We start from the raw sequence: 19,169 nt of genomic DNA on the forward strand, positions 1-19,169 counted from the left end.
AAGTTGTAACTGCAATGAGATCTCCAAGAGTAGTGGTGAATGGTGCCACATCCAACTGGTAGCTGGTCACAAGTAGCGCTCCTCAGGGCTCAGTATTAGGGTCAGTCCTGTTTAATCTTTATCAATTATCTGGACAAGGGGATTGAGTGCTCCCTCAGTAATTTTGCAGATGACACCAAGTTGAGCAGGAGTATCAATCTGTTGGAGGGTAGAAAGGCAGAGGGATTAGGACAGGTTAGATGGACAGGCCAAAGTCAAAGGTTTGAGGCTCAATAAGGCCAAGTGCCAGGTGCTGCACTGGGGTCACAACAACCCTGTGCAGTGCTACAGGCTTGGAGAAGACTGCCTGAAAAGCTGCCCAGCAGAAAAGGACCTGAGAGTGCTGGTCAACAGCAGCTGAAGATGAGCCAGCAGTGTGCCCAGGTGGTCAAAAAGGCCAATGGCATCCTGGCTTGTATCACAAACAGTCTAGCCAGCAGGACCAGGGCAGAGATTGTCCTCCTGAACTTGGCACTGATGAGGGTGCACCTTGAGTGCTGTGTCCAGTTCTGGGCCCCTAACTATAAGAAGGACATTGAGGTGCTGGAGCATGTCCAAAGAAGGGCAGTGAAGCTGGTGAAGGGTCTGGAGTACAAGTCTTATGATGAGTGGCTGAAGGAGCTGGGGGTGTTCAGCCTGGAGGCTTAGATCTTATTGCTCTATACGACTACCCGAAATAAGGTTTGAGCCAGGTGGGGGTCAGCCTCTTCTCCCAGGTAACAAGAGACAGGACCAGGGGAAATGGTCTCAAGTTGTAGCAAGAGAGGTTTAGATTGGATATTAGTAAAAATTTCTTCATGGAAGGGGTGGTCAGTCATTGGAACACGCTGCCCAGGGAAGTGGTGGAGTCACCATCCCTGGAGGTATTTAAAAGATGTGCAGATGTGCCACTTAGGAACATGGTTGAGTGGTGGACTTGACAGTGTTAGATTAACAGATGGACTCCGTGATCTCAGACATCTTTTCCAACCAAAATGATTCTATGATTCTATAAAAGTCATTACCATATGCAGCAGCCTCAGCAATCAGTGTCAGGACCTATACACATTTTTCCCCTTTCAAAGTACATTGTTGTGCTCAACATCTCAATGATTATGAAACTGGCAACAAGATATTTACTTTGATCAAGGTGTTTATTGCATCTCAGAGGGCACACATGCACTGGGGTTTTTTGTTTTCTTTTTTTTTTCCTGTTTGGGATTTTTTTTTTAACTGAAATACAAAGAAAAGCCATTTTGAAATCAGCTTTTTATAGAACTTTCCCATTACAGTGTTATCCCCACAGCAAATTCAGATACAACCACTTTTAATGGTACCATACATTGATTAAATAGTTCATTTGAAAGACTTTAGGTGAATATCTTTCCAACCCAATATGCTTTTACAGAGAACTGCCAAGCCACTTGTAACACTGATCAACAGTGACCTCATTGAAGAGTCAAGATCTTACACCAAGCCATCAGCAGAAACAGTATGAGAACAAACAAAAATTAAAGAAACACAGTATGTACAGTAAAGGGCATGGATCTCTGGATCAGAATTAAATCTAATCACCAATAGTACAAAAGCTACTCACAGCGCATTCGGGGCAATGGAGAAAACACTAGCCTAAGGCATACACAGGTAAGCACTAAATTAAGAGATGTACATAAGAACTGAACAGAGATGAGTAACATCACTTGTAATGTTTTGACTACAGATATACCAAAAAGTGCTCTCGTATTTGAAATCCCTTAATGCCAGTACAACTATGGTTGCTTTTTCCCAACTACATGGAGAGAAACTGACCCTTTACTTATTTTCAGTGCATTTAGCAAGAACTGATGAGTATGTCAATTTTAAATGCAAAACCTCAAATAATTAAAATAGATTTAAAAATAAAACAGCAATAAATATGGTACTTTTCAGACATGATTTTTCATTCTTGATAAATCATTGAAAAAGTATTTGTTATGGAAGTTTTCCTTTATATTACTTTAAATTATCTTAACATATACAGTGCCACAAAAATAAAACATTTTTTTCACCACAATTGAGATTCCTGTGACTGGGGGAAAAAAAAGTATCCTGCACAATTTCTTAAGTATTTTCTTTACTATCTGGTATTATCACACTATGCTTTATAACAGATAAAGGAGAAATTGAGTCCTAGGGAAATTTTAGGTGTCCTCAAAAAGTTATATACATTGAAACCTTCAAAAACCACAGACATAGCTCCAAATGGCTCACCAAACAACAGCTGCATAATCTGCCCCCATGGGATAGGTTCAGAAAAGCACTAGAAGGCATCAGAAACATACATCCATTGTTTAAATTGTAAAACACAAATAACCCAAGTACACAAATTCCAAGAGAGAGTAGGGATAACAGCTAAGGTAGTACACATTCCTAATGTTCACTTTCACAGCTGTGCTACACGTTTCAGGAGGAAGAGAAAGTCTGAGTAAGCGCTAGGTTTGGTACTGGTGGCTCACTTTGAAACTCTGAGCATCCATTTGTAGACTCCAAACTCACGTTTTTAGCATCCAGTCAGAAAAACTGCAGCTGTGAATATAGAAAAGTATTAGATGAAAACTGGAGTACGGAGTTAGTAAAGCACATGCTAGAAAAGAACACCAAATCTGCTCATCTCTTCACACCTTCAAGGATTTGCTATCAGTTTTTAATGAAGCAGAGTCTTCCCACAGACAGTTATGAATCTCTCTACTATATATATTAGTTATCTCTCTGCTATAAATACTAGTTGGAAGCAGTGAGTCCCAGGAATGAAGGTGCATCCCCACTCCTGGCCATCTCCACCAAGTGCCATGTACACCTTCCTGTGGCTGGAATTTGAAGAAAGGTGAAGTGGGACTGGGTGATGCCTGCTAAGACCAGGCTAATTCCATCCACTGCTGCCAACTCCAGTGCAGAGGAGGTTTAGAATTAAGCTCTAGGAAGAAAGAAAAGTGACTCATGAAGAAGGCTTTAAAGTTATATAATGGTTGTCCTCCACTCACCTGGCGAATTATTCTAGTCTTAATTATAAAATGCCTGCCTTACTTCTGCATTATTATTTTTTAATTGGCATAAGTGTTCAATTCAATTTGACATTTAACATCCTTCTCCAAAACCCCCACAGTAATATTTTGGTATTTTTTCCCTTCCATTCTGCAGTACTGTTTTTTTGCTTCTCCTCCATTTTCTCTTTACATTTACTCCTCTGTTCTTCCCCACCGTTGTTCTATACAGCCCTGCTCAGGACCTCATGCCTTAGCATTCATAAAAGCAATGCCTTGAAAAATTGTATGGCAGGGGAAAACATTAGCTGGCAGCAGTTAAAATATGCAAATAACCTTCCCTTCATGACCAGAACACGGAAGTTAGTTAGTTTTTCCTGTTTTGAAACCTTTACACCTGTTATACAAAATCTGTTTCAACACCTACAAGACTGAAATATGCCTCTTCAACACCATTTCCCCCCTCAGAATTTGTACCCTGTTATAATTCTATATATTTCAGTATTAATTTAGGAAAAAACCCAAACCTGAATCCTTAGATTTAATAGAAGCAAGGTAAAAATGGAAGTTACAAGTTGAAGATAATGTTTCCTGGCAGTCACTTTTGGCAAAAATGTAGTTAAAAGTCAAGCTTTCAGGCCAAAATTAAGAGTGTGGACAGAGATTTTAGTTTTCATTATCAGTGCATGTTTCTATCTATCTCTGCAGCTGCTATTTTATCAGTCATATTCAACCTACTGGCCTAAACAACATCTGTGTGCCAGACATGTACCACAGTGTGACATGCTTAAGCAGGCAGTCACAGAATACCTTATTGTTTACAAGAAATCCTTGATGTTAAGATCCGCTAATGGGTCCTTTGTTGGAGGTTTCTTGGGACTCTGAGTAGCAGGAGTTGGGCTTGGAGAAAGCTAACAGATGCCAGCCAGGAAGGCAGGAAAAAAACAAAGCAGACAAGAACACACAAGCGTTAGATAAACATAGACAGTTCTCACACAAGCACATGACAAGCATGCTAAATTCTCATTTTTCTGCAAGTTCAGCATGGTGCCACTTTACTCAAGCGTTGTTTAGATTCCATCCGTACTACAGGGTTAACAATGTGTGGTAGGTTTAATGGATAAGGCTATAGACACTGTAGATCCTAATTAGCACAGCTTCAAATCACACTCTGCCTGTAAGACAGAATGATGTTAGGATCACCAATCCAGACAGAAGATAAGCAATTGTTAGATGTTTAACATCAAGGTGCAGAGTAAGCAGAGTACATGCTACAGAGCACGACTGAAAATTCCAGCAACTGGCATTTAAGTACAAGTTATTCTACACTGGTAATGTAAATAAGAGTCCAAAGTGTAGTGAAAACATGACTAGATTATACAAGTTTCCTCCTTTGGCAGGTAAAAGGCATCAGTTATTCCATAGAAAATGTCAGTTTTCAAGTTCCATGCAACACTTCTTACTATGGTGATCAAATGATTCTCTTATCCTGTCTTCACTCCTCCCTATCCCTACCTTAACTCGGGGCACAAGAGGTATTTTGTATGTAGCCCTGGCATCTTGATGACCACTCTTCTAGAAAAATTGTCTATGTCCCATAATATTATTCTTGGTAAGTGCAGAGACAGTTTAAGGTGGGAGGAACAGCAAGACCAAGTACGTTCTTACTTGGAGCAGTTTCAAGATCTTACCATTTCCACATGGAAAACCCTGACAAGCCTCATTGGGAATGTAGTTCCCTACTTAAAAAGTGTGGTTTGCTACATGTTGGTTGCTTAATATTTGCAAAACAAGGGAGGTGACTTGGTTTCCAGGGTTACGAGTGAGATTTTTAGAGCTGAAGCATCAACTTCCATCTCCCACCTTACTTGAAAGACAAGATGGACTTCTGACTCACAAAGAAGCAAAATACTACAGCGAAGTCATTCCCTGCCTCTCCTCTGGATGGGTCCTTTTTTTTTTCAGAGTTATTATAAACCAAACTCTACTTTGAAAAAATAGCCTGGAACAGGTATTATAGCTAATGTTGTATCGCCTACTGGCTAGGAGCTAAAAGCTTTGCATCACAGTGGGTACATGATGCTGCACTTCCAAATTTATGAGCATCCAGTTTAAAAAAAAATCTTAGGAAACTATGGAAGGCAGCTGTTAATACTCACTTCAACAGGAGGGATGGCATGGTTCCACTACTCAATCTACTTCACCAATAATTACCCTGTTAGGTTTTTCCAGCATATTAAAGAAGGGTTTAATCCCCCTGGCAACCAGTAACTTGTGACACAATGTTTCCTGCTTATTTTTAATTAGTGTAGAATTAAAAATATGTTTGCTTTAGTTTTAGATGGTCAAACTTTTGTTCCCTCTATGTTGAAATATGTGAATGTCACAAAGTCAGATTTAGTTTAAAAACAAGAAAAACTGAAGGAGTCATGGATCTCCCACTTAAAAAAGAGCACAGTGATCAAGATTATTCATTTGCATTCCTTTACCATAATGTAAGTTAGAAAAAAAACTTCATGGTATTTAAATCTGTGCATTGCTGTGAAAAGTGTGCACTCCAATGTTGCACACACTATGGTTATTCATATTTGAATGCAGTTGTTTTGCACTGAAAGATACCTAGCAAGCTACCAGCCTGAAACAAATAAAGTTGTATTTATTGAGAAACAGCTGTCATGGAAGAACTGGAGATCTTAGCTTGTTCATAAACAGAAGGTTGGTTTTCTGAGGAGTCTCTTGTTGGGTTGGGAGGAAAGAGGCCGAGTACAGCTCTAGTAAATTATGATAGGCTGTGAACAGGATAGGAACGCCCATCAGTTCTACTTTGAGTTTTACCCAAACATCTCCCAGAATGTGAATTTAGCTAGCTGCTGGAGATTTTTCAAACCTGTTTCATTGGTCTCATACAAGGCAACTGGTTCATGTGATCTGCTGCAAGTTGGGCAGCTGATTTCTGTAAGGCATCTCATTTACAGATCTACAGCTAAAGTGAGATAATGCATACACACAAGCTACTTTCTAGAGAAATGGAGAGCAATCACTAATGCTTACCTGTACACCAGGGCCAGTGGCAGCTCCAAAGGGGGGCCTCATCATAGGCTGCCCGTACATCACTGGCTGTTGAGGCATCATGGGCATGCCTGCACCTGCTGGGGGCTGTAAATTAACATGGAGTCAGCAGGGTTCTGGATGGAGGAAGGAGAGCAGTGTAACAGATGAGACTCACCATCCCAAATGCTGCTCCTGGCTGTGGGACAGGTGGAGTACCTCCTGCAGCAGGAACAGCACTTGCTGGAGGCACACCTCCTGCCTAAAAAATAGATTAAAAAAAGTAAAAAACCAAGACTCTAACACCAACCATCTGGAAACCACACAGCGTACAGCATTCTCAAAGCTGTTCTGGAAAGTAGGACTGTTATGCAGCACATATGTAACCTCAAAACCACAAGGCTTCAAAGAATGAGAGAGCTGAATGAGTCCTTATGCTGATGCTCAGCTTGCTTCTTCATAAGAAAGCAAGGGTGACAGACTTCATTCTCTTCATGAATAGTCCATTTACTGAATATAACACAAAATAGGACCAAGAAAATACACACTTTCCACTTCCTTCTACACTGTATAAGAAAGCATTCCAATTTCACAACAGCTAACACACTATAGCACTTATTGCAGCACTGTATTTTAGTAAAAGCTTAAGCAGATTGTAAAGCTAAGGCAAATAACTGCTACAATTAGTTTGCAATGAAAAAATCAATTACACACCAAGATTCATTTTAAGTTAAAGAGTAAGTTAAGCCACTTAAGCCACAATCAGAACCATGACATACTTTACTAAGGACAGTTTAGTTTATCTTGCTATGCTTTTCATTCCTATGCTTGACTTGCTATCATTTTCATTCAAATAACACAAGGGATAAAAAAGCCTATCTTTCTCTAGAATTCAGACTCCCTTGTCTGTAACTTCCCATGCACAGAGTCTCCTTATGGCCTTGAAAGCATCCCAGTATTTACTTTTCACAGATATATATACAATGCAAATTATTAATAACTCTGAAGAGAGGCAGAAAGCATTCAAGGAAGGGATTTAAAAATGGCAGTAGGATTTCATTACTGCTATTGTATGGCCCAAGTATATTGGCACAATCTCTCAAGCTGTTACAGATGCACGTGTGGTCATGCCTGTGCTTCCACATCCTCACCTCCTACCTTGAGTCAGTTATATCCCACTACACTTGGAGAGCAGCTAGCACACTTACAGTTCAAAGGACAGTGTGTCTTTGGAGATATGCTGGAATTACTCACTGAACAGTTCACTTCTGTGAATGCTGCATTTAGTGCCCTTGGTTGATCCTTGCTTCTACACTAAAATATGCCAGTTTCTCAGGAAGCTGGAGACAAGTCAAGATAACCTGTCTCAGATTCATTAATCAAACACCCTACATTTTCTGGCTGAGAATTTATGAACCTCTATTTCAGTCTGAAAGTTTTCTGGGGAGAATTTCAATTAACAGCTATACTGTGCTAGCAGAGTCCGCAGACTAAAACAAACATCTGGACACTCAGGTATGAAAAGCAAGAAATAGAAACACACAGGTTCATGACATCAGATGCACTGATCTGACTATTCACAGGAATGCATTGTAGTTCAAAATTCAGTTAGGCAGATGCCAAGAAAATGGTCACACAAAATGAATCTGCTTTTGCCTCAAAGCACTAGGGTCACTCCAGGGAAGAGGCTTTTATGAAATTCTGCTGATTTTAATCCAGAAATTGAAACATCACAAGGAAGGGAATAAGTGACCAAAACTTAAGTAGTTCAACAGTGACACAAAGAAAAGTTTAATTTTGGTCTCCACATTTATTTTTCCTGATGATCTGGCTTTCTCTGGTTTCAAAAAATACCTAAGTGTATGATTTTGAAGAAATATATATAATAAATGTTAAATGAAATGCTATCAAAAGTACCCAGCTTCCCAGAAAGACTAGTTACTTATCAGATGGTAAAATCGCTACAAGATCAGGCTGCTCTTAAAGAAGTTTGAAAATTCAGGCGGTACAACTCATTAGATAGTTCACATCCAAGTAGAGCAAGGACTGTTTGAAGACATTATTTTCAAGCTTACAGCACAGAAATGGTTAATTACTACTACCATATCAACACATTGCCTGAGAATTGCCTGCTGGACAGAGAGTCCAAGAGGAGCTGTGTTAGGTAGTTTTAAGCCAGCAGTAATAACTGTAGTGCAGGTGAGGTTTTGTTAGTATCTTCATGTTTAGTACGTAAGTACAAATAGAGATTAAAAAAATATGAATTTCACTTACATTGTATAGTATTGCCCAGCCTTTCTATTAAGAAAAAAAGTTGAAGTTACAACTAACACATTCAGTGAAGTAAAGGAATTCTTGTTCCTTCCGTAAGGTTAAGGAACATGCTTAGAGTCATGTTAACACCTAGCTGTGGCAGTAAGAAACTGAAACCCCTTCAGAGTTCTTTCCTTCCTTTCCTAAGCCAACTTTTTTCAAATGGAGGCTGATATATGCCTTGTGAGACTTTTGACGAGATCAGGTATGACACCTCTTCATATTACTCTTGTAGCTTACTCATGATCAAGTTGTTCTTGTGCCAAAATCTAGACATTTAGCTTCACTCGATCCTCTTCTCTCAAAGTTAGTGCCTTCTGAATCTTTTACAGGGTCATGGGTAATCTTAACTTTTCCAACAGACTGCTTTACCCTGCTAAATAAGCTACCCAATTCTAACCTAACATCAATCCCCTAATCAGTATGAATACTGTGTAGTATTTTGATCTACTTCATTCAGGAAAACTTTAAAAAAACCTGTTTATTTTCCCTCCATCCAGTACTTCAGCTTTGGATCAGTAGCATTTTCTTTTTGGGAAATCGACCTGGGCCTCATGCTGGCAAGACTTATACAGCTAATCACACACTTAGAAATGCCCATAGGTCTTGAATGTACATGTAGAGTAACATCTTGATACATGTTAGTGTATTTTTCATTTACGTGTACTCAATGATTTCTTTATGCCAGCTGTAAATCTGTTCTTAAAAAATGTGTCTTGAAACATTCATATAATTTATACAGAAGCTGTATAGCTTCTTTAGCTGAAGTAGACTGGAGCAGTGCCTATGTATGCTTGCAAAATCTCATGAAGTATCGATAGTTCAATACCAGTGTTACCTATGGATCAACTACCTACCAGTGGAGCACCTGGGACACCACCAGTTGACCATGTTGCAGGTGCTACTTTTGGCTGCCAGTTGGCTCCTCCTGTTAACTTTTTCTCTCCAGCATTCCACTGAAGGTCTCCCCTAATAGAGAGGGAGACAGGCAGGCTATTATTTGCATACTCCCACAGTGAAAATGAAAACGGATTGCAGCATACATTAACATTAGACGTGCAGCTACATTAGCTTATGGTGTATGCAGTTATTAATAGAAAGATATACTTTTAGTGACACTCAGTTTCAAGGGTTGTTAGCAGTAGACATCAGTACACTCTATACTGAAGTCAGTTACATGGTTATGGCCTTTGTGGTGAGAATTAAAGAGAAGTTTTACTTAGTATTGACTGAAGGTAACATTGCATATACCCTTGCAAAGTAGGAAGAGGGACTGCTACTGCCTATTCTACTGGGGCCAGGCAGTAGAGCTGCCTGCTAGATGTCTTTGAAAGGTGATTTCATTGCTGGAAATCTTGCTCAGACAGCTGAAGGAGGAAAGCATTCAGTTCTGAAAAAAGTTGACAGATACAAGAGAAACAAATCATTCATAGAACAAAAGGGCTGTTGCAAAACCAGGTTTTCTTAGAGACTGCTTTATCCAGAATAAAATACATAATTTGAACAAAGTAGATTGAAGGAAGTTATGTTTTTGGGGATAAACCTCTTGATGTGTTTATACATATCCCTCCTGTCATCTCCACAGAGGCACAAAACACTGTGAAGTCTTGCATACAGAGGAAGACTCAGGATTAAGCAGCTAGACTAAGATGATATATTAAAAAAATAAATGCAATGTTATACATATTTCTTTTTGCAAAAAGAAGCTTTTCACTGCATGGAATGAACTTCTTTTCTATTTTGTAAGTATTTTAATGCCTACACAATAACTACATCCAGCATCTGTAAAAATATAACAAATTATATCTTAGCCTAGATTACTGAGAGGAGCTATACAATTTATTATCTGGACAATTTGTTCACTATAAACTGTTTGGAAATCAGCCATTCAATATGAAGACAGTAATTTACAGGAAAAAAAATATTTCTCAGACTCAGATTAAAGACAGCAAGTTTAAAAGCTATGTCAGGAACATTTAACCTTAATTACTCACTGAATCTGTATCAAATAGAATACTTTCTCCAGAATTTTTCTGAACTGATTGGGAAGCAGGGGAACATAACCAATTCATTGTGTCTTAATAAACACTGAAATAGATGTAAGGCTATACAGTAGATTTGAAAACTTCCTTTTATTTTAAACAAAGTTGAACTTACTTTTTTGAAGTAGTACCAGAAATTCCAAGATCTGAAATTGAAACAAAAAAGGAAATAAAAAAAGAAGTCACATGTTTAGTAAATTAAAGAATGTCCAAGTAACAGCTTACATTTCATTGCACATGGGCTTAAAAAGAGTAAAAAAAGTTTTGGCTATCTTCATTTAGGCAGCATCAGAGGACTGAGAGGACTGGCCACATCCACCCATTCTTCAGGACAAACATTTGAGAAATCCTGTACATGTCTTACACTTGGAGAAGGCATTTTTGCTTCATAAGCAAATCAAAGTAACAATATATTTAGGTCTACAAAATGCTAACTTATTTAAGAGCACCAAACTATTTACCATGAATGACAACACTAGTTTCTGTTCCTCATTATACAAATGGAAATAAAAAGTTGCTTTTCAAATACACATAAATCTGAACATTACCTATAAGTTTTGCACTCTTTTATCTGCTCTATCACACATGGAAATCCCAAGTAGTTTCCTTAATTATCCTTTGGAAGAAGTTTTAGACTAAATTTTAAAGAACACTTTTGTCATATGACCAGTACAAGTCCTGTAAGTCAGAGATTGCTCAGTTTGACTTTCTCCCCAAACTTGGATATACCAAATGACTTGCAGAAGATGTTTCAAGGGATTAAGAGTTCTGCTAACTTCTAAGCATAGCAGTTTTCCCCCACATCTAATGGACGTGTATGTATCATAAGATCAGTTATATCTTTGCTGTGGTGTTCTTGAGTGCTGGTACACTCATCACTCCCCTGTTCCTCTTTCTTTCATTAAGCATGAAGCCAACTATTTGTGTCCACCAGCTTTGCTGCTTAAATTCCACGATGCTATCAGATACGTTGGACAATTTTCACTTTTCCATCTATTACCCAGGAGCACATCCACTTAGGAGTCTGATGTCTCCCTGGAATGTACCTGAGACAGTCACACATTACAAATCATACCTACCAAACAGATGCCATTATTTGACTCAGATCCTGGGCACAAAGAAGGACAAGTCACAAACCCAGACTACCAGCTACCTGGATCAGGCCTTATTCCTGTGAATAGCTTCCCCAGTTTCTCCAGCAAAACAGAAGGATACTGAAGCAAGCTAAAATATACAGGTATTTGACTCAATGGAAAAGTAACACAGCTGCATGCCACAGCACTTAAAACCAAAATTTGTCACTTACTGCCTACTAAGTTTGCAAGAGACGAATCAAGATCACTTCCAAGGCCTTTGCTTGCTGCTGAAGCAGGGACTGTTGCTGTTGCTGTAGGTGCTACAGGTTGACCAGAAGGAACCATAGTTGGCATAAGAAGATCACCTAAACCATCAAAAACTGAAAGTGAAAAGAAAGTTGGTTAGAAGAGCAGCTGTGGTAAGAAAAGCACTGCCTGCCACTTTGTTGTTGCTCCAACAAATATAGCACAGACAACCACATCACAGGTCTTACCAAAACACCATTTGACATTAAAAATAATGCCAACAAGGGCATGCATGTCATTTTACTAGACACTGAATGTACAGTAATCCTGAAAAATCTATACCAATGAAAACTAATATGAGAAGACATGCCTAAAAGGACTTTAATTGGAGCATTCAATCTACATAGATACAGCACCACTTCCACACTAAACTATTTTTCCAACAACCATTCTTGGAGAGATGTCAAATGCACACATATTATGTCAGGAGATATTCATTTAAATGCTTTTAAAATGAACATCTTGCAGCAAACACCAGTCAGAATTACTGTGGCAAAGGCAGTCTTATACCTTGACATCTCACAGCAACAGGATTGGAAGTCTAAAGTTGTTACTATTCACTTGCAAGCAGCAGGGAATTGGGAAAACCTACTAACATGAGATCAGAAGGAACCAGAACCATCCACACTGACAGTGCTACCCTCCTTAGTCCAGTCATCTAACTCAGAAGTTCATTTTTTAGATTCCTTGAAGTCAAACTGCTTGGTATATCTCATGCCTGAGTTCTATCTTCTGATCTGTATTTGAGGTACATGCTAATGTTAAGTCAACAGGAAAGGGTAGCATGTGCACTGGCAAGCAACCAAATACCCAAGCAGCAGTACTACTTCCACCTTTTTTTCTTATACAGTTGCAGGACTCACCAATTTTAAGTTTGTAGCAAGGACCCAGCATGAAAAATATAGAACGGAAGAGATGCAAACAAAATGACAGCAGTGATAAAAGTTTAGGCTTATAATCAGGCAAAGAACGCTATGCCACTCTGTTGTGTGTACCCTCAGGTGCCATGCAAGCTCAAGAACACCTGCAGCAGCGGCAGCAAGATGACTTGCCTATATAAGTTACTTACAGAATAGTGTTTTCCTTGCATAATTCCTAATTCATGCTGTTAAGCACATGCAAGGATGATGTTCACACTAGTTTGATTTTACTGACATGGTAGTATAAAAAATGGGTACAGAGAGCCCTTGGGCACACACCAGCCTAAACACTGCCCTGAGGTTCTTCCAGTAGAGAGAGAGAGTTCACTGATTTTGCTTGTACTCAGATCCTACATATGGTATCATTAACTCATCTAAACACATTAACACATTAACTAAAACACGTTAGAAAATTCACAAGAAGAAACCCTGTGGCTCACCTGATGCATCAAACGAACCGCCAGTTGTTGGAGCTGTTGTCCCAAAAGCTGCATCGAAGTTAGGTTGTAGTAAGCTGGTTTGAGCCGGAGTGACTGGGGATGGTGATGGAGAGGGTGCAATAAAAGAGCCTCCAAAGCCTTTAAAAAGTTACATAAGAGAGGTGTGGACATTAGAGTCAGTCTTATTAGGCTGTGTTTAACGAAAGCTCAATCTATAGAGGGCAGAATGATACAGATAATTCTTACTAGACCATTGTAAATAACTCAGTACTCCACAAGCATCCTTGGTATGCCAGGTATGACCATGGAAATGTAAAGACTTACTAAGAGTCACCAATAAAAACTTTGATGTTCTATACTTAGTTTTCTGCAGAGGCAGACCAGCAGCAGAGAGAACGCAATTCTTCCAGCTCTATGCGCTATTGTTCTACGCAAGTAATCTCACAGGCAGAATGCAACAAACAGCTCAGAAAAAAAAAGAAGCAGAGGACTAACTTGAGAAAAGCATATAGATCACCCATCAACTACTTTGGAATCTCAGTTCAGAAGGTAGGGTTTTACTAGTCGAGTTTAGCCCTTCTCAGCATCTTAAAATATTTTGGTTTTCCTGGTCAAGATGTCTTCAAGCTGTCCCCCTGCCCCCATGTCAAAGCAGGATCAACAGCATGCACAACTGAACTGCTTCTAAGGTGGAGAATCTCCATGATTAAGGTTAATGTAAGGTTATAAACCTGATGTTTATATAAATATACCCTATTCATGGAGCATCATCCCTGGCAGTGTTCAGGGTCAGGCTAGATAGGGCTTTGAGCAACATGGTCTAGTAGCAGGTGTCCCAGCCCATGGCAGGAGGGTTGAAACTACATGATCTTTAAGGTCCCTTCCATACCAAACCATTGTATGATTCTCTAGCCTACAAGAAATGCACTCCAATGCTTGACTATCCTTAAAATCCCTCCCTTGCCCTCTATTTAATTTGATTTCCCTTGCAATTGAAGAAGACTTGTATCTACAGACTCTGGAAACTGATTAAATATGCAAAGACTCCATCAAAATGAGAAGAAATATGACACTTTCTCAATTCTCTTTAGTCTACCAGCCATTTCTCTAGTCAATCTCTTCTTGAAGTGATTGATGAGACCTCTACACTGTATCTTCAGTCTCTTAGCCTTGGATTTTCCAGCTACCCTTGCATAGAAAGGATCAGATCTAAGCTCCAACCAGGACTATGCAAATACAGCAGGAAGAGCACTTGGACAACCAGCAGACTGTACAGAAAGTGTTTTGCCCCACAAGACAGCGATGAGCCAGTGTTTAACCACTGCCTTTAGTTTCTTTTCATGAAACTTCCTGCCTTACAGTCTACTATCCTTATCTGTCCAACTAATCATTGCTGCCTTTGGACAAAAGCTTGAATATTTACTCATTTGAAATTTCTCCTTTAGAGAATGTTGTCCAATATTTTAAATTTCATTTTCTTCCAAAGTAAATACAGTTCTTTTCATGTGGATTGTTGAAAATAAGTGCCCATACAACTTACCAATTTGGAAGAGATCATCTATTTATGCTGAACCCTTATCACTACTTGCCTTTTACTGAGTGGTTTGCACTACTGTTATGTAAGCAGTCAACTGATTCCTTTCTTCCTCAGCTTTCTCCAGTTTTCTTTAGTTATCAGTTCAACAGGGATGTCAGTTTTTTAAAATTGGAAAATAAAGAAAATTCTGAAGATTTTCTAAACACTCTTTTACACAAACTGCTTTCCATGGTCACAGGATATATCAATCACAGTACAGTATGCAGATATCTTACTGTGTTGGTCTTGACTGTTAGAAAGTTAATTTTTTCCATGTTAGCTTGCATAGGACTATGTTTTGGATTTTTTGCTGAAAACAGTACTGATAATACAGGGATGTTTTCATTATTGCTGAGCAGGGCTTGCACAGCACGAAGGCCTTTTCTGCTCCTCACCCCACACCGCCAACGAGAAGGTTGGGGATGTGCAATAAGTTGTGAGGAGACACAGCTGGGATAGCTGACCCCAAGTGACAGGGACATTCCATACCATATGGCATCATGCTCAGCATATAAAGCTCTGGGAAAAAGTAGTTTGTCCTCTCAAAGTAACCATCACGCATGATGGAGCCCTGCTTTCCAGGAGATGGCTGAACATCTGCCTGCCCATGAGAAGTGGGGAATGAATTCCTTGTTTTGCTTTGTTTGCACATGCAGCTTTATCTATTAAACTGTCTGTATCTCAAACCACAAGTCTTCTCACTTACTATTCCAATTCTCTCCCCCATCACACCGGAGTAAAGTGACCAAGTGGCTGTGTGGAGCCTTAGTTGCAGGCCAGACCATGACACTTAAAAACACTGACAACAGTACATTTCCCAGCTGTGAAATCAAACATCTGCCAGACATTTAAAGATGTTACAGGCCACAGCTCAACATAAAGAACTCATGCTCAAATTGTGAGCCTCAATTATATCAAATACTACTGTGAGCCCTCAGACGCTCTCTCTGAAAATTTTGCTTTCTTAGAGAAAAAAGACTAAATACCAAACGCTTAACAAATGTTGAAAGAATGAGAGAAATTTATATATGCACACACTGGATGCAAGCATTTCCACATCATATTTTAGAAGAGAAGCAGGTGAGCATTAGGTAACTGTATTCAAATCAAAACCCTGGGCGGGCAAATGAGAGCAGTGTGCCATCACTGGGTCCTGGGCACCAGGCGAGCAACTTGCTGTACCTCCAGCAGACAGGCTTTAGTTGTGGAACGCCTGGCCTGTATGAACAGATACACTGGTCCCAGACACAGCTGGGAGAGGACAACAAACCTGACTAAGCACTACAGGTCCAGGAGAATACAACCTGATTAGAAACACCTCATAAATTACATCCTTCAGCTGAAGCTTCCCAGATTGCAGGTAATGACTGAAAATACTCAGATGGTAACCTATACTGGTCCCTTCATATGCCACTGATGCCACTGACCAAGGGCACTGGCTGGAGCCAGGGAAGCAGGAACAGGAAAAGCACAGTGGTTTGGTTTCTGCAGTCCAAAGAGCATTTCAACAGTCTGTGTGAGCTTCCCTGTGTTTATTAGGCCTATTTCAGTGCAATGAAACGAAGAAGCCTTTATCACCCAAACCCCAGTCTACAGCAAGACACATGCTTGCAGATGCTAACACTGAATGTGGACAAACACACTGGGATCAGAGATCTGCCCTCATCTCTCCATGGTCTATTCTTGAAACAGGTTTGTCATGGGATAATTTAGGTTGGAAGAGACCTCCGGAGGTCAGCCAGTCCAGCAGCCCGCTCAAAGGAAGTCTAATCAAATCAGGTTGCACAGATATTTGCCTTGGTACCTCCAAGAGATTTTATTCCTCCTCTGCATGGCCTGTTGTCATATCAGACCACACGTTAGAGTATTCAACCCGAGCTTCCCCACACACTCTGCCTTTTTTACTGTCTTTGTGCACCTCCAAGAAGAACATGGTTAGTCTTTTCTGTATACTCCCAAGAGTTTAGACACCTAAAAGGCTTCCCTTTTGCCTTCTCAAGGCTGAATCAGCCCAGTTCTGAGCCTCTCCTTATATGTCATGTGCACAAGTCAACATATGTGTTGTTCTCCACTGAACTCACTCTGGCACATGTTGATCACCCACACTAAGAGATTCTCCAGTACATTCCAGAAGTCCCCTGGATTACCCATGCCCAGCTGTATTCCCTATCTCCCTTTCAGCACATCCTATGGTGATGCAAGTTGCCTGAGTGCCAAAGCTTGTGATAGTGATGCTTTCTTCAACTGTTTAAAAAATGCTTCCTCTACTGCCTCTTCTTGATCAGGTGGTCTGTAGCAGATATCTGCTGAAGCATCACTGATGCTGGGCTGTCCTTTGATTCTTGACACAAGCTATGTCCTAGATCATCACCTGTCCCAAGGCAGAGCTCCATACATTCAACTATCTGCAGAAAAGTACTAATCTCCAAAAAAATCAGACCCAGAAGCAGGCTGACAAGATCCAGGGATGACAAAGGCATTCACTACTGCAATTCTAAATCACATTTCAAGAGCCTGTCTTTCCATTTCCTGAGTGAGAACAAGGAGTCTGGCAGAAGGGTATGATCCAATATCCATAATTAAGATTCTGTTTAGAAAGTTCTGTAAGCTTTTGCAAAGCCCCATAAAGTGTCTGTTTCTCCAGCTACAGAAGAGAGTATTCGCCAGCATCTGCTGAAAATCTGCATGATAATAGCATAATTCCATAGCTTTTAGTCTTGCACTATTTAACAGCAACATCAGACACAAAAGCCATAAAAATCCTTTAACAGACCAACTTCCTAGTAGTCTAGGTCTTGCACAAGACCCAGAGCAAATCTGCACAAGCAACAGCAACCAATTTAGATGTGGTGTCTGGACATCCCCAACTGCCTGATTTTGAGGTTGTTTTTATTTACACATTCAAGTAAGATTTTATGTAAGAACATGTTACTGGAGTAAAAACTGGGACACTCATGCACACAGTTTAATTGGATAGAAAGATCTAGAAGGGAAAATGGCTGGACTGTTGTATTTATCAGCATAGATCTAGTCTCGTCTGCTAAAAGGCTTAGAAGAGTAGGAAAATATTTCTACCATATTTCCTACATCAGTCAAGAAGGAACAGAAACTTATTTGACAGTACAACACTTAAGACAACTATGAATGGTAAGTATACTCATAACAATATTCATATAAACACTTACTACAACCAAACACTCATAAACCATGAAGGACAAACCTTCAGCCACTATATGAACTCTGGACACTCTTAAATTTGAAACTGGATTACACTGCGGGCTATACATCTGCCATTATCAAGACTGAACAAATGCTTAGCAATATGCTGCAATGTTTACAGACTCTCTCTGTCTGCCAAAAAAAAAGATTCAAATCTACTTGGAGCCCTTTTGAATGTATATTCAAAGCAAAAATAAAATAAATTTTTAAAAAATCATCCATTCATCCCAACTGCTTAAGGTGGGCTTGAGTATTTAGACTTAGAACATTCCTTTTATAATTTAGGTTTTGATTTAGTGCAACTCTCCAGATTCAGAGACCACACTGCTGAGGTTTAAGCCATCTGGAGCACAATTTCTACTTGCATTTAAGCTTAGTTACAGATAAGGTCATAAAATATTTTGTATTGTAATGTTTGCACAAGCAGAATTAGCTTCTGTCCAACAACATCTTCGCACTCAGTCCCCCAACAACACACATAACTGCAAATGACTGGCATGTTTCAGAACTACAGTTAAAGCTTGATCTTTGGCCTTAAGCTATCCATAAACTAACTAATACAAAGACCTATTGAAGCACATATGAAGAATATAAAAACAAAAAGTAGTCTTCTACCTTAAAATCTGAAGCTGTCTGCACTAAAGCTTTAACATGCATTTAGACATTATGTCCCACTTTGAGTATCTAACTTGCATCTCTAGTATCTGGAATGATTGAGAATGAACACATACATTATTTTTATTATCTAGACTACTACCTTCCTATGGCGCAACTAGACGATGCCCACTCTTAGAGTGGGTACTAGAAAAAGTGTTGTCTTCTGAGATGGCCTCAGTGTGCAAGCACACACCTGTATCAACTCACAGCACTCAGCAGATTACACACTTGAATATCTCACACTATGTACTACTCCTAAACCAGAGGACCTCTCACAAGCATATAAAGGGCAAAACATACACAGGACTGGACTTTTGATACAGTGTGAGTTGGCTTGAGAGATCTGCAAACATAGGGACAGCAACTGACGTCAGGGTCCATCGTAACTAGAATGGGTTAGCAGTAGCATAAAGGGCAGACTGTCACTCCAGCTCAGAATTAAAGGCACAAAGGTACAACATGAAGCTAAAAATCACCTTTGAAATTCATGAGGGATAACCTACCAACCAATTCTACTGACAAATTGTGCTGGTT

The 19,169-nt window shown here is 39.6% G+C and overlaps 1 protein-coding gene across 1 annotated transcript in view; it reads right to left on the reverse strand.

Moving 5' to 3' along the window:
* Positions 1-1,153: 1,153 nt before the first annotated feature.
* The window catches only part of SNAP91 (synaptosome associated protein 91), a 68,863-nt gene continuing 50,847 nt past the window's right edge, over positions 1,154-19,169 (reverse strand). The window contains exons 23-30 of the mRNA XM_051777999.1: positions 13,184-13,321; positions 11,748-11,897; positions 10,557-10,587; positions 9,257-9,368; positions 6,265-6,348; positions 6,090-6,194; positions 3,849-3,949; positions 1,154-2,583 (exon numbers count right to left, since the gene is read on the reverse strand). Coding sequence (XP_051633959.1) covers positions 3,857-3,949; positions 6,090-6,194; positions 6,265-6,348; positions 9,257-9,368; positions 10,557-10,587; positions 11,748-11,897; positions 13,184-13,321 — 713 coding nt within the window. The 3' untranslated portion in view covers positions 1,154-2,583; positions 3,849-3,856. The remainder of the gene's footprint in view (positions 2,584-3,848; positions 3,950-6,089; positions 6,195-6,264; positions 6,349-9,256; positions 9,369-10,556; positions 10,588-11,747; positions 11,898-13,183; positions 13,322-19,169) is intronic.

The sequence above is a fragment of the Manacus candei genome, unplaced genomic scaffold (assembly GCF_025592945.1).
Source record: "Manacus candei isolate 608988 ecotype Guabito, Panama unplaced genomic scaffold, ASM2559294v1 h1tg000011l, whole genome shotgun sequence".
Classification (NCBI taxonomy): Eukaryota; Metazoa; Chordata; class Aves; order Passeriformes; family Pipridae; genus Manacus; species Manacus candei.